The sequence below is a fragment of the Pseudorasbora parva genome, chromosome 13 (assembly GCF_024679245.1).
Source record: "Pseudorasbora parva isolate DD20220531a chromosome 13, ASM2467924v1, whole genome shotgun sequence".
In the NCBI taxonomy this organism is placed as follows: domain Eukaryota; kingdom Metazoa; phylum Chordata; class Actinopteri; order Cypriniformes; family Gobionidae; genus Pseudorasbora; species Pseudorasbora parva.
In genome coordinates, this window is record NC_090184.1 from 23,397,971 (window position 1) to 23,419,947 (window position 21,977).

At 36.3% G+C, this 21,977-nt stretch overlaps 1 protein-coding gene across 1 annotated transcript in view; it reads left to right on the top strand.

Annotated features, from left to right (window-relative positions):
- The window catches only part of ipo11 (importin 11), a 236,424-nt gene that overhangs the window by 150,006 nt on the left and 64,441 nt on the right, over window positions 1-21,977 (top strand). Inside the window, exon 22 of the mRNA XM_067413532.1 lies at window positions 5,215-5,291. Within this exon, the coding sequence (XP_067269633.1) occupies window positions 5,215-5,291 (77 nt within the window). The remainder of the gene's footprint in view (window positions 1-5,214; window positions 5,292-21,977) is intronic.

A 21,977-nucleotide genomic window follows, 5' to 3' on the forward strand; every position in this document is an offset into this window, starting at 1 on the left:
CGAGGGGAGGGCGAACAAAAGCAAGGAGGCGGGAGGCGCGCAAACCACAGCACAGAGAAGGCAAACAAGCAAAGTGGCGGAATCAGAATTAAATATAAACAACATATCGATATATAGAATATGTCCAAATCCATATCGAGTTTAAAAAATAATAAGAAATATCGAGATATCACCCACCTCTACCTACATATTCAACTTTCGGCTAGGCTATAAGATAATAGTTTAATAAGATAATTCTATAGTGTAAACATATTAAAGCGCGAACACAAACTGTTTCGAGGGGGGATGCCAGGTGTGTGAAAAATAATAATAAATAAAAATCCCAAAATTAAAACTCGAATACCAACCCACCAAACGAATACTCTACTATACTGGTACATATTTATGCTTTTTTTTTTCAGATTCAAGTGTTTATTTCCCCTAAAGCACCCCACATGTATTTGACGTCACATTTCACACATCATAGTGCATAAAAAGTTCAAATCTGTCATAAAATTCTCCAAAAACCACATGACTCATGTGGCTGTTTCACCTCTGTACTCCACGCTGTTCAGCGATGCCAGTGGTGAGGGCAGCACAGAATATCATGGCATGTACTCTCCACAGGCTCTTATGCTGTTTCGCCGCATGAGTTCTACTGTGCAGCTGGCCACTGTGGTGAACATAAGGGGAGGACAAATTTCCAGCTTTCTGTCAGCTCTCTTCATACTGCTTTAGCTTGCTTCTCACCATTGAAGCATTAAAGCATGTCATTCATGTGAATTGTGTTGGTCAACGCGGTCACAAGAATCGGAAACGGCAAAATTTTGCTTAGACTGGAGTGAAACCATAGAGGTCTGTCTTGCTACTGCATTCTTTTGTGTCACGCAAGGCAGCAGCATAGAGCACACTTCAACTGATCATCTCGTCTGCTTAGTTATATCACCAAAAAACAAACATGAATGAACATCAGAAGGTATGTTGAATACAGTACAACTTACAGAAATCCATTGTGAAATGTTAATGCTCAGGCAGTGTTTCAACCTCGGAAAGGCGTCAATAAAACAGTCTGTAAACATCTGTTTTATTTATATACTGTCATATAAGGTCACATTTACCTCAGAAAAGCCATTCAGTGTCAGCTAGAAAAACAAACTTAAGCCCCGTTTCCACCACAGGAACTTTACCCAGGAACTAGGAACTTTGGGTGGTACTTCGTGTGTTTAGACCGCAGGAACCAGGGTATAAATGAAGTTCCGGGTAAATATTTCCCCCTCCAAACGGCCCTGCTCGCGGGGTAGTACTTTTTCAAAGTTCAGGAACTTTCGAGGGCGGGACTTGGGCGCTGAACATGCTGATTGGTTGAGCTCAGGCAGCATTTAGGTTCAACTCGGCATTTTTAAAAGTCTTACACGCCGCGCTCATGTTGACAAGAGAGGAAAGTTAATTTTTCTGAGGGGTTAACTTTTTATTTCGTAAGTTATAAGATAATGAAGATAATGTTGGAGTAATGACACAGCGTATATTGCCCCAGGCAGTTTTTTACTTTAACTGCGCCTGACAGAAGAATTATTATTTTTTCTGAGATGATTATTTAAACAAATAAATAGCTTATAATAACTAAATCCACTAAATCTTTCAATCGGTACACACAAAAATGATTACTGTCCGCTAGGGCTGTCATTTTTGAAAAAAAATCTAATTCGAACGGATATCAAATATCAAGCAAGGCATTCGAATATATTCAATTATCTACAACGCCGTCATCTCCAGCAGCTGAATGTGTTTACGGATGCCATAGCAACTCTCAACGGCCACCAGGACTTACGGTTTTATAAAAGCTATTCATATGTTGTAAAGTGTAATAATCATCTCAGAAAAAATAAATTCTAATGTCAGGCGCAGTTGAAGAAGTTGATTGTTTGCTTACATAGGCTTAGGGACAGTGTCATTATGCCAACATTATCTTCATAACTTCTTATGAAATAAAAAGATTATCCCTCAGAAAAATGTATTTTCCTCTCTTGTCAACATGCTTGGTGCATGAGCGCGGCGTGTGCTCTTCAGTGGTGAAGGCGCGCGCTGTTGTCACATAAGGACGCACACTCAAAAGTAATCCGGTCAGGTCATTTACATGGTGAAATGTTTCGTTTGATCGATTCATGAAAAGATTTATCCACCCATCTCAAAACGATTACAATTTCATTCAGTTTGGGCATTTTTATTACGATTGAGGTGTTTATATGGAGCATTTTCCTTCAGATTGGACTTTTAAACTGATTACAGTGCTCCATGTAAACGCACCGACAGTAAAAAAAATTGCGCTACATGGCACTTTAAAAACCGGATAGTTTATTTATAGTTCGATTACGGATATTTCACGTCATCTTCGAATGCATATTCGAATATCGAATAAAAAGTGACAGCCTTGTCCGTCACTGGCTTGGAGGAGCAGTCGCGTGCAGTCCTACATCACCGGACTAATTTGCCTAATCTTCTCGGAACTTTATCGCGGTCGAAACGCAGACAGCTGCAGGTCTGGGGCGGAGAAAAGTTCCTGTAAAAAAGTTCCTGGTACAAATTGTTCCGGGTAATTTTGGTGGAAACGGGGCTTTAGGCTGTGTTCACACTTGACGTCTTTTTTGACAAGAAAAAGTTGACAAGTGCGCTCTTTTGGTAAAAAAACTATGGGTTCCAAATAGCAGCCAAGGGTGTCTTTTGTTGCTATAACAACAGCTGCAACGAGTGCTGTGTGGTGCAGATGCAAAATGTCGAGAAAGTCGGCTCTTGCGTTGGCTTTTGAAGTTAACGGGGAGGAAAATGTCTGTTCACAAAAATTGTTGTGGATGCATGACATTATACAGGGAAGAAAACATTATGGTGCTTACAATAATTTAGTCCAGGAGCTCCGGTTGGATGATGTGTGCTTTGCGGCATATTTTTAGACTTAACAAAAGTCAGTTTGAAGACCTGCTGCTGCTGTTTAGTCGATCTACCAGCACCTTCTCCGTTTTTCTTGTTGTTATGGAAACAAGTCAGGTCTCGCTACTCTCATCATTGGTCAGCTGTCAAAAAGGCGCTTGGCGTAGGGCGTTTTAATCAGAAAAGTTTTTGTTTTTTACTTAAATAGATGTGCTGAGCTGCAGAATAAGACATGGGCGTTGGCGTTTTAAAAAAAGCGATCACAAGGTTCTGTAAAACAGACGCTGGCAGCTTCAAAAAAGAAGTCAAGTGTGAACGAGAGGAGCATTTTGTTAAATATGTGCACTATATTGCATATTCATAGTATTTAACATGTTCTTCAATGAATGCATGTTTGAATAAATCTGTTTAATGACAGACATCATTTAAATCTTTATAATTTAAAAAATATAAATAACAATTGTCATTAAAATGTATTAGACTTTATTCTCTTTTAAAACACTAGATGCAGCAAATTCAGCTCAGCACCTTTCTTAACAACTGCTTTGGTTGACTTTTCCATTTGTTGACATGACATGCTTAGATTCAGATTATGAGTATCATATATCAAATTTGGTGTCTACCTTAGAGATAATCACCATATTTGTAATGAAAGTTAATTTTATTAAAGTATTTATCAATGCTTTGTACTTCATAAAATGTCATAAAATATATGCTACCATTCAATGAGGCAATGAGATTATTTTTAAAAGAAATTATAAAAATATAAAAATATTATGCAGCACAACTTTTTTCAAAATTAATGGTATTAAGAAATGTCTTGAGCACCAAATTCAGTGACAGAGTAATGAAGCTGAAAAGTTAGCTTTACCAACACAGGAATAAATTACATTTTAAATTGTAATAAATTAGAAAAATCTTATTTCTGCGTTGTAATAATATTTTAAAATAGTACTGTTTATACTGTATTTCTGATCAAATAAATGCAGCATTGGTGAGCATCTTTCAAAAACATTAAAAGATCTCACCAACTAAACTTTTGAACAATAGTGTGTTTAAAGTACACATTTTTATACTTTCAAGCCTTGTTAAACTCGTCAAATTTTTATTCGAAAATGTAATTTTGCCTTTTTGCGTTTTGTTCACCATCTCATTATTATTTCAGGTTTGAATTGCATATAACTGTGACAAAGAGGGTATTTTCATTCTTGACAATTTCGTATTAACATTATCATGAAAAATAACACTTGGTTTTTATATGGGTTGAGATTTACCTTATTCATGACTGAGGATATAAGTGTCACATTGCACAATTCCTAACCTCAGGAATACAGCTAAGGCATTGCACTTGTATTAACTGCCCTCAATCTAAATGGGATCCCAGTTAGTGGCTGTTTCCTTCCTGTCAACCACTGACATACGTAATGCTTAAGAGATTTGTGTGACAAATTGCCTGTCCAGATCCGAATGATAGCATGAATCATTGAAGTTGTGCCTGGGAGGAACCGAGCCAACGCTTTTTTTATGTAAGTGCCCCATATTATACTTAGCCGCGCTGTCAAGCGACAAGACAATGCTGAGTCAGGATAAATCTTATGCATAAATTAATTTATCTTCAGCTCTGGGTTTTAAACCGCATGTCCTACATTCCGCTCACTATTGTCCGTGATAACAAGCTCAACCCTCCTTTGTATTTACCATAGATTTCTTCTGTAATGCCGTAATTCATACACTTTCCATCTTTATCTCTTTTCTCTCCGTTCCATCAGTCTTCTCATTCTCTTCTTCGCTCCTCTCTTTGAAGAGGGCTAACCTCCATCCCTCCCCTCCCCCTCCTAAGTTCAAGGCTTCAGACTCGCTCTCTTGGTTTGTTGTTCTTCCCCGCTGTCCATTTATCATTTTCTCTGAGTCACTCTATCTCTCTTGTATCAAGACAAAGAGAGTCGCTCTATACAATAACCCAACCTGCACAAAGACTCCTCTGTAGCCTCTGGATCAAATATAGCAGCACTTCAACAAATTTAGCAGAATCCATTTTCTGCAATGCTTTTATGAAAGATCACCTGTTTTTTTAGTTTTTTTTTTAAGATGGAAGATGCTCAGATTGAAGCCACCCTTTTTATGAATTGATGCCATGTATTGTTTCCATGGACACTAAAAGCATAGTTCTTTCATTGTAATGTTACTATTATTTATATAATTAATTTATTTGTCTTTCCATGTCATGTTGATCAAGTTACTTCTTTGACTGAAAAATGGTGTTGCATTTTACATTAAGGCTGTTTAAATGGCATAATCTTTTTCTTCATTCAGGTTGGTGACTTTAGAGAACAGCCCTGCCATCACTCCTGAGCTTCTGAGGATCTTCCAGAATATGTCTGCCCTACTTGGTAAGTAGATGTCTCTGAAGGAATTTTTCTTGAATGGCTTATTTCCACTGATCGGTGCAATTCTGTACAGTATGATTTGGACCGTAAACCCTGATCTGGCTTGCGTTTCCACTCTCAAACAGTACCCTTATGATAGACGTGGTGTAGCGATCAAAGTCATTCTTGTGCAAAGAAGAAAGCGGCACAATCAACAACAGTCTAGCTCCACCCTTTAATACCGGACTACTGCGCTAGTTACCCCAACAGAAGGGTTCAGAATTAGGGTAACATTCATAACTTCTGTCAATGGAAACAAAAATTGCATACCATACTGAACCGTAACGCTCTTTGGAAATGAGCCGTAGGCATCCAGTTTCTTTTTTAATTACAGATCTAGCTAAAAGCCAGTGCCAATGTAACTGTCAAATGGACTGTTCCATCTGAATTCATCATGTCAATTTAGAGATTTGTTGACCTCCATTTCTACCTTTTTCTTACACCCCACTGTGCTTTGTGCAAATTGTGGAATTAAGTTCCGTTAAACTGTAAACAATCAGCAAAAGGTTCATTCTATGAATGCAATAATAAGCTTTTTAAAAACAATGAGGTGACATTATTCTAGAAATTACAATCACAGACCATGAATAACCCGATTATTTCCGCAGAAATATTACGGATGTGTTAAAGATCCCTGTAGTAATATGCCTGTATCATATAGCAAGTTGCAAACATTTTAATCCATTGGAATGTTGAGTGATAATTTTTCAAAGAGATTTTCATCATTTTGACTAAGAGTTAATATTGTATTGTTTTACAGCTCATTCAGTCAAACTGACGGATAAGGATTATTGGTAGTGGAAATGACTTGTTTCAGTCTTTTTGAGTAAAACTTACTGAAGTCGGAAGTGCCTTTCATAAGTGCCTCCCTTATTTACTCACCCTTGTGTTGTTCCAAACTCATATGACTTTCTTTTTGTCTTTGTAACACAAAAGGCGAAACGTATCCTGGCCACTCTATAGTATAATAGAAGTGGGTGAGGACTTGGAACAGTTAAGCTCCAAAAAAGATGCAAAAGCACTTGAAGGATTATGAAAGGGATCCATGTGACTTGTGTGCAATATTTCAAGATTTCTGAAGCTTTGTCAGAGAGGCAGACTTCTTATTCACTAAAAGTTGTAACGTCTGCAACGTTTTTGTGAGATCTGAGTAGTCAAGAATTGTTCATTTTGAATCAGTGAATCAGACTTGTATTTCAAAGAGTGACTTTTGGGCTTCAGAAGACAAAGGACAAAACGTATGTTTTATGGACAACATTTACAAATCCTTTTTTTTGGGGGGTGGAGGGATATATATATATATATATATATATATAAATATATATATATATATATATATATATATATATATATATATATATATATATATATATATATATATATATATATATATATATATATATATATATATATATATATATATATATGGATCAACATAAAAGCCATTTTTTTACTGTGGAATGACTCTGAAATGCAGTTTACTCACTTTTTCCTGCCGAAATTCCTGAGTAGATCTTAATTAATCTTCTTCAGTTTTCTCTTTTCTTGTTGGCTGAATATTAACTAAGTTGACCTCAATCCTGTAATGAAATGGGTTTTTAAATTTTCAAGTCAGATTGATTGTCAATCAGCAGCTTACTTATGATGTAGTTCTTTTATTCATGAGGGTGAGCAGAGGCAAATTTTATATTCTAGTTGATAGTTAAGCTCTTTATTCTGCTTGGTGGTTGTCTCTTGCTCTTGTATCTTTAATTCACTTAAATATTATTTCAGTTACAATAGGACTGTTTCCCAGACGTAAATACGATGATTTTCAGACCGACTGAGGTGACACAAAAATTGCTGGTTTTGCTTCCCTGGGGTTGTATTAGAATGAGATAATTAATAGTTTGATTGGGGCACTGTAATTAAATATGCTTGCATCGCCGCCTCCTAGCCTCTGGGAAATGTCACAGAAGTGCTAGCTGGAGAGTCGTCGTTGAAGCGTAAGGCCAACACCTCTCATAACCTTGGGTGCTCGGATAGATGCATAGCTGTCAGAGTCGAGGGATGGGAGAGGTCAGTACGAGAGAGAGAATAAGAGAAAGCGCTTCATTAAAGCATCTGCTGGCGCATTGAAATGCAAAGAGAGGCGGCTGATTGAAGCGATTTTTCCATTTGCATGCTCATTTCTCCTATCCTCGTCTCTTTCAGGTCCTGATGGTAATATTAGCACAAGGGCCTGTTAAGACTCGGTCTTTTTTATCCATTGTTCAGGGAGCTAGTTAAGAAAAAAAAAAAGTAATTTCTCTCCATGGAATGGAATTAGAATGGCCTCTGACCGGAAATGAGTCTGTATCATGTAGAGATGTCGAAAGTACTGGTACTTTGGTACAAACTTGATACTAAAATGTAAAAATATAGCCGATCAAACTTAAGGCTGGGACACGGTCGCAGACGGTCGGCCGTCGGGCAATGTCAGCTTAGTTTTAGCAATTTTTCATGATGTACATTATAATTTTGTGATGCCTAAATTCACAGTTAGCATTTAAACCAATTGTTTTTAGTCTTTAATTTATTAAGAAAAAATTTAATGGAATTCTAACATCAGCCATTTATAGGTTATAGCTCATATCATGAAAATAATTGCATATTTAATGGCTTTTTTGTGTAGTTGGTGTTGTTAGTTGGGAACTGAATCACTGAACCAGTTTTACTGGTATTGATATTGACTACATATTGTGACAACCCTATCATTTCAGTGGCTGAAATTAATTTGTCTCTGCAATCTAGCAGTATGGCTTTTACAAATGTGTAGTGGGACACGAGATTAAAAAATGACAGAAAAAGTTTCAGGTTGTCGCCTGCAGCCAGCACTCTTGCATTCGTGGCGCACCGTTCAGGCCAGCTTATCTGCCTGCCTGGATGATGAAAGCTCATCATCTGTTGTAACTCTGTGTTCTTAGTGCTGTTCGACACGGGGAACAGATCTCTCGCTGTGCCCCAAACAGCTCTCTTCACTCATCTCTCACTGCTCACAGCTCCTCACCTGCTGCGGTCTGGGATGAGAGGCTCCTGCTATATGGCCCTCCTGCTGACTACACTACTGTCTTTCTCTCATCCAGAGCTGGTTTAGCATGGCGCTGCCATTTGCTTAATGGCTTTAATAGTACATTTAGCTTTTGAAATCAGTCTGTGATCACTTGCTATAATCACGGTGTAGAAATCGAGAAGTCAAGATTAAATCAAACTTGATTTGATTAACTACAGTAAACATTGAGCTCAGTCAAAATTTGTGGCGAAATGTTTCTATAAAAAAATTTGTTAGTTAATAATTTAATCATTTTCTTTGTATCAAAATCAAAAGTACTTACAAAGGAATTAAACTCAAGAATGTGAAACATAAAATCCACTTACATTGCTTCTGTAAAGTAGTTAATATCATTGTTATAGTCCATTTTGGATTTCTTTATTGTAGAGACAAGGTTGTAAAATGTCGGGGGTTTTTACACACTAAAATAATGTTAACAAACATTAGATATTAACACAAAGATATTATGTATCTTATTGTTCATACAGGCACCATCTCAAGAAATTCCAGGATTTCAAAGTATCATATTTTATTTTCAAGGACTTCATACAATACACACAATTTTTTTCATAATTTCTTAAATGTCCTTTTATTAATCACACCCTCTTCAGTATATACGGTATAATAGACTGTATCCTTTTTGTCAAGTTTTTAAGGACAGAATATAAACTAAGAAATCAATATATAGAAGTATATTGTTTAGACATTTGGGACATTTTCCCAGACAGAGATAAAGTCTAGTCCTAAACTAAAATGGCCCTTTAAACCAGATTAACAGAAATCTACTTTCTCTGTCATGGTTTTAAATAATCCTAGACTTAGACTAGTCTAAAGATTAATAATCTGATTTCCTGGAGGAAGACCAGAGCTACTCCATGACTAAATTGAGGCATAACCTACCAGGATGTAGGTTTAACTTCAGATTAATGTTGTGTTCCATGGTCTGAATTATTGGCACCCTTGGCAAATAGGTACAAAAAATTCACAAAAACCTAACCTTTCATTAAAGTAAAGCAACTGAAAATGTGGGGATATCTCATTATGAAAGGTTTTCTTTTATACACATTGGCCACAATTAATGGCACTCTTTTATTCAATAATTTTTGCAAATCTTTTCCCAAGATAACCGCTCTGATTCTTCTCCTACAATGTCTGATGAGTTTGGAGAACACCTGACAAGAGATCAGAAACCATTCCTCCATACAAAATCCCTCTGGGTCCTTCAGATTCCCAAGTCCATGTTGATACACTTTCCTTTCAATAGTTTTTTTTTAAATAGGGTTCAGGTCTTTTTGTGTGTGTGTCTATATCTTCTGGATATCCTATACATATATATATATATATATATATATATATATATATATATATATATATATATATATATATATATATATATATATATATATATATATATATATATATATATATATATATATATATATATATATATATATATATTGTTCTCTAATTTTGAACACAATGTTTTTGACAAAATAAAGGTTTTTGTTGAAGTACCTTGGTATTTTGTAAAACATGCTAGCAGAACAATGGTATACCCACAGCCAATCGCCCTTCAAACTTAAACGTGCAGTATGCAACTTTTGGCCACTAGGGGTCACTCATTCAAAATAATAACAACTGACGTACTTTGATGACGTCGGGAAAGTGCGTGGGCTCATGGGAGTTGTTGTCATTATTACCACTGTCAACCAGCGAATCTGGCATCTCCAGCAGAACACATGTTCACTGACAAGGTAATTGATTGTTATATTACATCTCTATTATTGTTAAGTTTAGTTACGGCTTTTCACTTTATGTAATGTCAATCTAATGAAATAGCAGCAAGCTACCGTTACTTAACAAACTTATCAGTAACGTTGTTGTGCGGGCGGTCGCTATGTCAACATACCTATAAGTTGGTAGGCTATGTTGACATATTAACCGCGCATCATAATTTGAGTTACTCAAATTATAGATATATTGACATGGCATCCGCGATTGTCGAACATTCTGTATATCAACTGTTCAATAAGGAAATAAATTTCAATTTAGTTTATCATTACCAACATAAAACATAGTAAATGAGAGAACCAGCACCAGCAATACGTTGTTCATTGGAACACGCGCTGTGTCGCTCCCCACGTTCATCAATCATTCTAATAAACATTTATTTTGGAACTCAGAGATATATGAATAAGTAGATCATTATTAAATCAATATTATATGTAGCTAGTATTAACATATGATAAAAGTGACGGTCACCTTATATTAATTGACCAAGATAGTGGCATATTACCTTATGAAGCTAACGTTACTTTCTCCAGCTACATATAAAACCAATAATAGCTAGTCCATCTGCGTTTTACACATGACATCATCGTGTCACCAAATATACGGATAGAAATATACTTTTGAATCAGTTTAAAAAAAAATAGCTGTTTCAGTCTCCAAAAACACAGAATCCGCCTGTTTGAAAAGCCGATACAATACAAAATGTATACGTATTCAGCTAAACGCGTCTCAGTGTGGTCAAGATCGCTATGCAATATGCAAACATACAGCATGTTATGATTATATGATTATTATGTTAGCTGAATGGTTACTTAAATGACCTGTTTATTAAAACGCAAGCGAGATCAGCATCTCTCTGCAGTCCGAGCTTGTCACGAAGATTTCGCCATCTTTCAAAGGCTTCTCCAAGGTTAACACGTCTCTTGCTTCTTCTACTGTCCCAAAATCTTCTCGGGTCATTTTTTTTCACCCGTACGTTTGTGCTTTGTTGAGCTCGCAAAACGTACAGGCAAAGAGTAGTCATGATCCATTATCATACAGACTTTTTTACACGGGGGTTCCCCTTATACTGTCTGTCAGTGTTCCTCTTTGAGTTTGGCGGTTCCGCCGAGTTCCGCAGGAAGCAAGACGCAAACGTGGATATGACGTGAAAGACTGGCGACATAACGGAAATAAAGACACGGTCCGTGTCTTCGAATTAAAATATTAATTTCTCTGGATTTAGAAGTTAATTGGAACTGTCGGGATAATGTAAACACACAACTTTAAAAAATATATAACATAGATATAGTGATCTTTTATATTTTTAATGCTGAAACATTACATATTGTGCCTTTAAAGCAATGAATATTAACAATATTTCTGAAAAAAATCGAATGTTTCTAAATTGTTTTCTAATTTTGATCTAGGCTATGTATATATATATATATATATATATATATATATATATATATATATATATATATATATATATATATATATATATATATATATATATATAACTTATATTTAACTTGTGAAATATGCTTAAAAAACTGCCCTTCTGCTCCTGTTAGGATAATTTCAAAACGGACTAAGCAGTGACCTTGAAATTTAGGAAATTGTATGTTGTTCTCTAATTTTGATCTGAAACCAAGATGTAGTCTGGCAACTGAATATGCTGGAGTTTGTTTTTGGATGAGAGCAGAGGAATTTTTTTTCTTTTTTTTTTTTTAAACACTCCCAAACAATTTACTTGTGGTGATGTAGTTGCTGTATATATCTATAGACAGTATTGACACATCCTTTTTCCAGCAGATATCCTGTTGATTGGCGCTTCTTAATTGTTGCCCTGATGGTTGAATTGGAAATTGTCTAACTATTTTCTCACTTGCTTGATCTTTTGCTGCACATCAGAATTATAATCTTTGGTTTTAATCATTGTGATGGATGATTAAGGGAATTTGTCCTTTTTGTTCCCTCATATTAATTGTCCTGTGAAGCCACGGCTGGACAATTTCACTCTGGTGTGCTAAAAATGTTAAATGTACATGGGAATATACGTCAGAGATCTTACTCATAATAATTTCTAGGGGTAGCAATAATTGTAGCCAAAGTGTTTTTAGAAAAAATCTTAAATAGGCATTGATTTTTTTATTATTATTCAACATCTGATTTGTGCACTATTTTCTCTTGTTTGCAGTATTTTCCTCCTGACATTGTTTTCCCTGGATTTGCCTACAATTTTAAGCTGTTCTTGGTTCATTTCATGTTTTATTGGCAACCTCTATCATGCTAAGCCAGATAAGCAGTTGGTTTAAAAATTAATCTTGATTATTTTAGTTCATAGTCCAGGTGTTAGTAATCTGTACTTAATCTGTGGATTTAAAAGTAATCTTCTAACCAAGATAGTTATTTATTTATTTTTTTTGTTGCTGATTTATTTGCGATTAACTACTGTAAATGTTAGTGAGAAGAAGAAAATGTAAAAAAAAATATTTTAGATACCAATCTGCATATGCGATGGACTTCTGTAATGCTTATCTTTGCTCACTCCTTTGAAGGTATCTTGAGTAAAGCGGCTCTATATTTGACAAAGTGCATACAAAAGACCAGAAGCGATGCAACATGTTTTACAGAATATGGAAGTTCTTCGCACTCTAAAGTTCTTCAAATGAGTAGAGTTGCTAATTAGATTCTACTTGGCACACTGCAGTCAGGGATTGAGTTTCTGAAAAATGGATAGAAATATTTGAGCACCTCTATGAACACATCTGATATTAATTGAAATATGTAATGTGTAATGAGTGGCACTATTTAGTTTGTTGGGTTAGTGCTTTACACATTTACTGACCTGCGACCCGACTTTTCCCATAACCCACATTGGGTTTAGAGTCTATAATGGAAATGTTGACTCTTGGTTTAATAAAAACTTTTGTGACAGCAGAGCTTCATTAAGCAGTGTAAATACTCTTATTCTCAGACACAAACAACAGAAATCCCATAATAAGTAAACTTAGGGCCATACGTTTCTCCTTTTTAAATGCCAGATTGTTTGCAGCAGCAGAATTTCATACCCATTTCAATAGCACCGGTGAATGTCTGAAATGCCATAGGGCTGACGCCTAAGCCTGTTTGCTTTACTTACAGCAGTTCACAGTGGCAGGAAAGTCATTGCTTTTTCAAGAAATATGTTTCTATAGTGAGCTATTTCGCTGTTAGTGATGGCAGCGGTTGATGATCTTGACAGCACTGGAATTGTCCCTTCCTCCACCCCCCGTTTTATCAGGCCCTGCAGTAGAAACACTCACTGAATTGTCTTTTTTTTGTTAACCCCAGCAGCAGAAGCCCATAGATTTTCTCAAGCCAAATGTGACTTCACCTCATTGACGTTTCAACGACCCTTTGACTGATTTTTCTTCAGCGGAAGAGGTGGAAGAATATTTCTCAACTGCCAAAGTTTTAGTCTGTCTCACTTGAAACTGCTGAGCGTGCCCTTGTGTGTGTTTTTCATACTTGCGGATTTTCGTTACCGCCAGGACAAGTAATGAGGCCCGTGTTCCCGATATAGTGAGAATTGCTTTTCACGCTTAAGATATGCGGTTTGTCTGGATTTTATCTGATCAAGGGATGCTCCATCTGCGTCAATCTCTCTTTGGTGAATCATTTATTTTATTTTTAAAAAGTGCCTACATTCTCAGGCTGTTAGTAGTGTTTATTGGCTCTGTCAAAGAGTCATAGCCACAAGCCTTCAGCAAAGATCACTGCCCATGAGAGATGCTAGTAATGGAGCATTCATAACGATCCCTTAGAGGCAAAAAAAAAGCTTTTTAGAAGCGCCTCTCAAACAAATATCAACAAGAGGCTGTGTACAAAGACGAAATCTGCAGGACTACCAATGGTTATGTGAAAATGAAACCCTTTTTTTAAACCTCAAGAGACACTTTTATTAATAGAGCTGTGCAATATAAGCATGTTTATGCTGCATTGTGAAGCTGTTGTGAACGTTTCTGCATTGTTACATAAAAACAAGAATATAAAAAAAAATATTTTTGGATAGCCTAGAAATCTAGACGCACCCTAGCGGCAGCAAATCTAATCTGTGTCGTCTAGCAACTCTCAATACCCTTCTGAGCTGTAAACGCCAAACTCTGGTCGGGCCAATCACATCGTGTATAGAGTCGGTGGGCGGGGCTTAACATAATGACGGCAGAGTTGCGCTTGCATGCTTCTAGTAAACACAGAAACTGGCGAACGGCGGTCTTTCGAATCAGCTTTGGTCCCGACTCTGTACGTCTTGGAGTTAAGCTTTTCTCTGAGAAAAGAACAGAGAATGACAGTATGAATGAAGTAATTATTAATAATGACACAATTAATAGTTAGTAAGGAAGTCATTCTTAAGAAGGGAAGATGTGTTTGGAGTTTTGCCGACCGAATACGGCAAAAGTTGAATCTACTAGCTCTGCTTCACGTTGCTCTGGTTGGTTGTAGCGCTATCCTATCACGTGCAGAGGGAGTTTGAAAGACAACCGTTTATCCCGCCCCTCGGATTGAGCCCTGTCAATGGTGAGTTTCCAGACCAAACCTCTTGATGTAGGTCTGGCTTGTCAGGCTAATTTTTGGATTCAAATATCCAAAACCCACTAAAACATTATTTTGTTTATAATTGTATTGATTTGTATTACATTATCCCAGAAGTTTCCAATAATGTTTAAGTCCAGAGAAATAAGCAATTTTAACCAGGACACAGACTGTGTCTGTGTCGCCCATCAGTGACGTAATACCTGCCTTTCACACAATTTCCGGTTTTATTTTGTAGAAGCGATGAAAGACACTTTAATATATTATATGTTTTATTAGACAAAGGAACAATTGTTTGGATACATTTATAGACAGAAAACAAATTATTGCATTTTCCCCGCCCTACAATGTGTTTTAAAATCAATAGCATGCCATATAGCAACACAAGCCATCCAGCATTTATTAAAATAATATTCTAATATTGATCAGATCTAGCTTACTGCAGTGTGCAACAAGTGTCTCATAGCACCCGCGCAGCGAACACACAGAGTAATATTATAACATTTTTCAACTCACTTGCATGTATCTAATATGATAAAACAGTTCTGCGTTGCACCTCATCTGCATGCGCAAAAGAAGCGCTGCTGTCGAGTCGTGTGTCACGCTCTCATAAGCAATCGCTTCCAGCTAACACAGCACTCAGCCATGCTCTGCTTCTTACTATAGTAACGTTAAGGGAGGGGGGGGGGGGTGAAACACTCAGTTTCAGTCGATCTCATGTCAATCTTGAGTACCTATAGAGTAGTATTGCATCCTTCATATCTCCAAAAAAAGTCTTTAGTTTTATTATATATATAAAAGAAAGATAGGCTGTACCGAGTCTTTCCGGAAAAAACTTGTGGATGGAGGCGTATCGTGTATGACGAGTGCGCACAGCTACTTCATGAGAGCTTCTGAAAGCTGACATCCTCAAGCGTGGAAAAGAAAACGTTACCCTATATAAACCATGACTATCAATCAGATTCAACTAATACATATATGATCCAGAATCAGATCCGGAGGATAAAATAAATTGAACAGGAGAAGCAGCAACATCAGGACGTCCATCGCTGTGGTATTTGCTGTATTTAGTGGCTTGTCAACATTTGTGTTTGTTCACTTGTGGTTTATGATGACATGATTTGGTTTATGGACTATTGTATGTGACTAAACCTTAGCAGTAGCAACCAAAACAATTTGGCACGTCAGACTAGTGTAACGTTATACATAGAACAACAATGGAGTACGTTTTTTGAATGAAGAAGCACGGTTTGTGTGAACAAAGGTTACAACAAACACCCTAGGTTTATGTTAGGGTGGTTTTACAATAAACAAACTGACACCTACCCGTATATTGGTCAGCTAAACAAATGCATTTAAACACACACCATAGCTCACATGCTCTATTGATAAATTATCTATACACGATTGTGTTGTTTACTGATGTTTACTCACCCGACGATAGCCAACAACACAGACATTTGAAGCAGTTTTACTCACCGCCTGCTTCCAAAGCACGACTGTGAACCTTTATCGTTGGGACCGCTCAGTCAAAAACACACTTCTTTGGTAACATTGTTGATTTCGTGAAGTCCTGTGACAGAGGTGGATATCCACTTTTGCGTCACGACTGAAACGTGATTTTGTGACGCTTCCCGTCATTTCTGTGTTTAATAATCTCATCCATGAACATGATTTCTGCTCGCGTCCCGTCTGCTCCTTTTCACCGGCTGTGAGGTCTCCAGTGATTTCACGCTCATTCCCGGCGTCATCAAGTTACACCTTTGTTTTGAATAGGCGACCTCTCACTGCGAAAAACAAATTATTGTGGCTTTAAATAGGCCTATTATACATATTTATGTACTGCCCAGTATTTATGTTATTTATGTCACTCTTTAGATTAGGGTCCAGTCCTCACTACTACCTTTTAACTATGAATTTTTCTCTAAACTCCTACATAATGTGTATTAATAGTAAGTAATGTAGTTTTTGTAGCATTTAAGTTTAGGTATTGGGTAGGGTTAAGGGTATTAAAATATGGTCATGCAGAATTAGGCATTAATATGTGCTCAATAAGTACTAATAAACATTAAATATCCTTGTAATATGTATGCTAATAAGCAACTGGTTAATAGTGAGAATTGGACCCTAAACTAAAGTTTTACCGTACTATGTATTTTAAATAAAGGACATACACAACAAGTTATTTCTATGAATAAAAATTTGAAAGCAAAGCACTTGTACCTTTGTTTGCAGATTACACCTACCTTCTTGAAAGAAAATATTTTGGACATTTTGGTTTGTACGAAAATCATGAATAAAAAATTTGTGTCACTTTTTTATCTATCTATATCTATCTATCTATCTATCTATCTATCTATCTATCTATCTATCTATCTATCTATCTATCTATCTATCTATCTATCTATCTATCTATCTATCTATCTATCTATCTATCTATCTGTCTGTCTGTCTGTCTGTCTGTCTGTCTGTCTGTCTGTCTGTCTGTCTGTCTGTCTGTCTGTCTGTCTGTCTGTCTGTCTGTCTGTCTATCTATCTATCTATCTATCTATCTATCTATCTATCTATCTATAAAATTCCATGTAGCAGTTTTTCTGTCTACCTCTATTTATCCATCCATCATCCATCACTTTTTCTGTCTGTCAATTTCTTTTCGTCTGTCTATGCATCTCTCTATTTTTTTCGTGCATGTCTATTGCTCTCCATCCATCCATCCAGCCAGCCATCCATCCATCCATCCATCCATCCATCCATCCATCCATCCATCCATCGTTCTACCTAGCTATCTCTTTTCTGTTCATCTGTCGTTTTTTGGGGGTCGGTCTATAACTCTCTATCTATCTTTGTCATTTTGTCCATCCGTCTGTCTCAGTCTGTCTTTCTGGCTGTCTAGTATATATGTATAATAAAACAAACACACACACACACACACACACACACACACACACACACACACACATACACACACACACTTGTCTAGCTGTTGCTCTTAGCAGGTCATGTTTCTACAAAACTCTTTCAGTCCCATTTGTTTCCAGTCACAAGATCTGATTTACAATAAGTCCGAATGAATTAAAATATCTGCATTTAGAGACATCTAAGAAGTCTTTTGTCTTGCATGTCCTATATGTCTATTGACAACAATAGACTGCACGGAGAGAACAGTCTATAATAATCATAACAATGATGGCAATATTTGACAATCTGGATAACTTTAATATCCTACTGGTAGAAATAGCCTTATCAAAAATTTCGTTTCTCTGAACGAAAAGATTACTCTGTCCCCTATCAGTTGAACATTATGCATCATGCACTTATATGCAGAGAAGAGTAAAAAAAAAAGTATGCCCCTTGGCTTGTCACGAAAAGCATGTGGTTTCAACACTATGTGCTTAAAAGCACTTGCAAGGAAACAATTGAGAGTGTCACACCATACATATTGAAATGCAATTTACATAATTTTCTCTACAAAAGAAATGTTTCGCACACAGGTGGTGCTCTTCACAGGGTCCATCTAATGTTCTACTCCAGTTAAATTAATGTAGCATTATCATCACCTCTGTGAAAGCCGCTGTATGCATATGTAAAGCTTTTGGTCTGTTGACAGTGATGGCAAATTTCTACCTATTAGCTTGTTCAAGTTTGTTTTATAAAAGATGGCTTCATGTTGACCAGACCAATCTTAAAAGCTGATGATTTCATTGATATTTGGTATTGTAAAGCTAATGTGTTTACTCTTAATGTGTAACATTAGGTTCATTGCCTTGAGCTATAGCTTACATGTGACCTTTTTCGAAATAATTTAATGACAAAAATCCACTGAGGCTTGGGTTTGTTCTTCGAGAGGTTATATATCGCTTTTCTTGATTTAATGTCAGTGAAAAACAATGGCAGCCACGTGAAAGATTTATAGAGGCGTTTATTTTGTTTCATTTTCACATCTAAATGCATTATCAGTGCCCTGCACACATCTGTTCAGCTGTCAGGTGTTTTTATCTTTTTATTTTTTTCCGCTTTCATGCCTCTGGGCGCTTTGGGCCTGGCCCTTGGCCGTCTGCACTCTTGAGCACTCAACAATTCTGAAGGCCTCAGATCAGCTCTTAATGTCTTAATGAAGCAGGGAACAATGGCTGAATATTAAAAGCATGTTCGCTGGCACGAGGGATGAAATTGAGATTTGTTTCACTTCGGTGAACAAGCAAGACCTCGTATCGGTCTCTCATTGTCCTTAAGCATTTAAACACAGTCACATTAATGACTACATTAATGGTAAGCACTATTCTGTTGTTTTAATTTTCATGTGAAATTCCACTACTACTTTTTCAGCTATTTTTGAATAGTACTAAAAAAGTACAAACTGACCATTGGTGAAGTCGAATAGATTATCATTTTTGCTTTGTTTTAATTTTGTTCTTTAATTTGCCTGCAGCACTTTTGAAATTATATATATATATACCCGAGTTAACAACGAGTAAAGGAATAATTGACTCCGGGCTGCTGAATTTTTAGAAAAATAATGCAAACCCGAGGTGATAATGTAGCCACAACATAAAACGGAGTGGCCGTTACACATCGGGTGTGCATTATTTTTCTAATAATTCAACACGAGGTGTAATATCCTATCTGTTTCGTGTCGTGGCTGCATTACCACCTCGGGTGTGCATTATTTTTCTAATAATTCAACCGCCTGGAATCAATTATTTCATTTATGCTAATCCTACCACACCTTACAACATTGTTCAGATTATGTATTTCAAGACATTTGTCAGGTTTTTGTCTTTGACGCTATTGTGTGTAGGACTAATTTCTTATTTCTTAAGCCCATGCCTCCGTTGCTAATTCCAGAATGTAATTTACAAAATGTGTTAGTAACAGAGGCCTGAGCCATTGATAGCAGACTAGTGCAGCAGAGAGAGAGAAAATGAATTAGAAGTGAATTACCAGAATCTGCGTCTCTCAACAGTGTTCGTTTTTTCAGGTGTCTTAAAGTTAGTAGTGGTTTAAAGCTACACTGTGCGATATTTCCCCCCATCTAGCGGCAAAATAGTATATGACCATCCAGTGAATATTAGTTTCTGTTCCTCTCAATTCTGATTTCGTTTTAACTCCTACGGTGGCCGATTTAGTCCAAGATTAACATGGCAATCCCCCTCTTCACATTCGACACGGTGCCATCGAGTGTTAAAACGTGAAAGGCGAAGCCTAAATTTACGGGTATGTCCCTCTTTGGCTAATGTACTTTCAAGATGGAGGAGCAACATGGTGACCAGCATTCGAACCCCTCACCCGTATGTATTTTCAATGGCATATTATAAACTTATGAGAATACTTTATTACTTGAAAGAAGTAAATATACATTAATTAGCACATATATTTTGAAAGAACTGTGTGTTTTTAGTTAAGAATAAATACAAAAAGTTACACAGTGTAGCTTAAAAAAAAAAAAAAAAAATATATATATATATATATATATATATATATATATATATATATATATATATATATATATATATATATATATATATATATATATATATATATATATATATATAAAACTATTGCGCTCCGGCCAGCCATTCAATCCCCGTGTGCATTCACATCCTAAGAGGTGAACTATGTTGTTGAAAAATATGTAGCTATAATTATTTCTATTGCAGTGCTTGTAGTATTGTTGGCTCATGTCTAATAATTGCCTGCCCTTTTTCTCATTTGTAATTTGCGTTCGATGAGTGGCTAGCTGATGTATAGAAGTAAATGTTTTTCTACTCTTCACATTACATTGTTGTTTGTTTTTGTTTTTTCACCAGTAATGGACTTTGTCTGTTCAATATAATGCAATTTAGCCACTGAGCGAGTGTCACAGTACAAACGCTGCAGGAGTCCGAGTACATTCACCATGATGAATGAGCTGAAAGAGCTCTCGTGTTGAGAGCTGAGGTAAACGCGTCATGTATTTCAAAAAAATATCACAGGAAGAATCCAGATATCAGCATGATAACAAATGTGATATTGATTTTATACAAGTTTTCTAAACAAAAATACATGCAGTTACATACAGTTTCTAAACAAGAATACATGCAGTTCAAAGGAACTGTATGTAAGAAATGTATTTCAATTAATCATAAAATGGTCCTGATGTGTCACTAGACATTAAGAAATCATGTTCATTCCAAATACTTATATCACTGACAACAGTAGGATAATGTCATTTAAAAGTTGTTGTTGCAGCCCTCAACTGATGTTGATGTTTTGGCTTGAAGCTCCACCCTCCACCTATCGACCAATCACAAAGTTTAAGTGACTTACATTTTAGACACCATATTGGCATTTTTACTCTATTTCGCCCACAAGAATAGTTGAAACCAAAGTCACATCAATGTAATCGCGACTCTGGGCAACACACGAGGGGTTTCCTTACTGAATAAATCAGCTTTCTGAACAAATCAGATGAATCAATGATTCAGTGACTAAGATAGATTAAGATAGTCAAATGATTCGTTCCTGAATTAATCAGTCATTTGAATGAATCGGTTGAATCTTAATTACTTAATAAATAATAACAGTGACTTGCTGTCTACTGGCGGTTTTAATTTCACATTTAAAGAATCTTTTCATGTTTTAAAGAATTTCAAATTTCAGTATTCAAAGTTAGGTGTTTAAAACATCAAAACATTATTTATGCATAACTGCAGGTTTTTGTCACCTAAGCTCATTGAACAGTCTGAGTAAATGCCATTACAATTGCAGCTTCTGTTCAAACTTAAATATTTAACTTGACCTCACTCGTGTACATTAAATAACAATGTACAGGCCTACTGGCCTGCAGAAAGGTACAGAAATTAAATAAAGTAATAAATGTAAAATAACTGCATATTTAACTGTTTAAATTAAAGATTAATCCTTATTAAACTTACAAAAGCTATTCAATCAAGAGCAGTGAGGGATGTCCTTACCTTTTGTTTGACATTAAACAGAGCAGTAAAGGCTACTGCCCCTTCGTATTTTGTATTGCCCCTGCGTCGTCATTCTCGACTGTATAAGGGTTCTCTTCAGGCATATACAGACTATGTCTGCTAGGATACTTGTTGACATACTTCTTGTGTGAGTTTGTCCGTTTAAGCGCAAGACTTAATAGAGAACTTAATATTTGTGCGCTGGTAGACGTGTGCGCGCTTTCGGATGATGCACAGAGACAGATCTTCTAACAGTGCACCCAAGTGATGACGGCG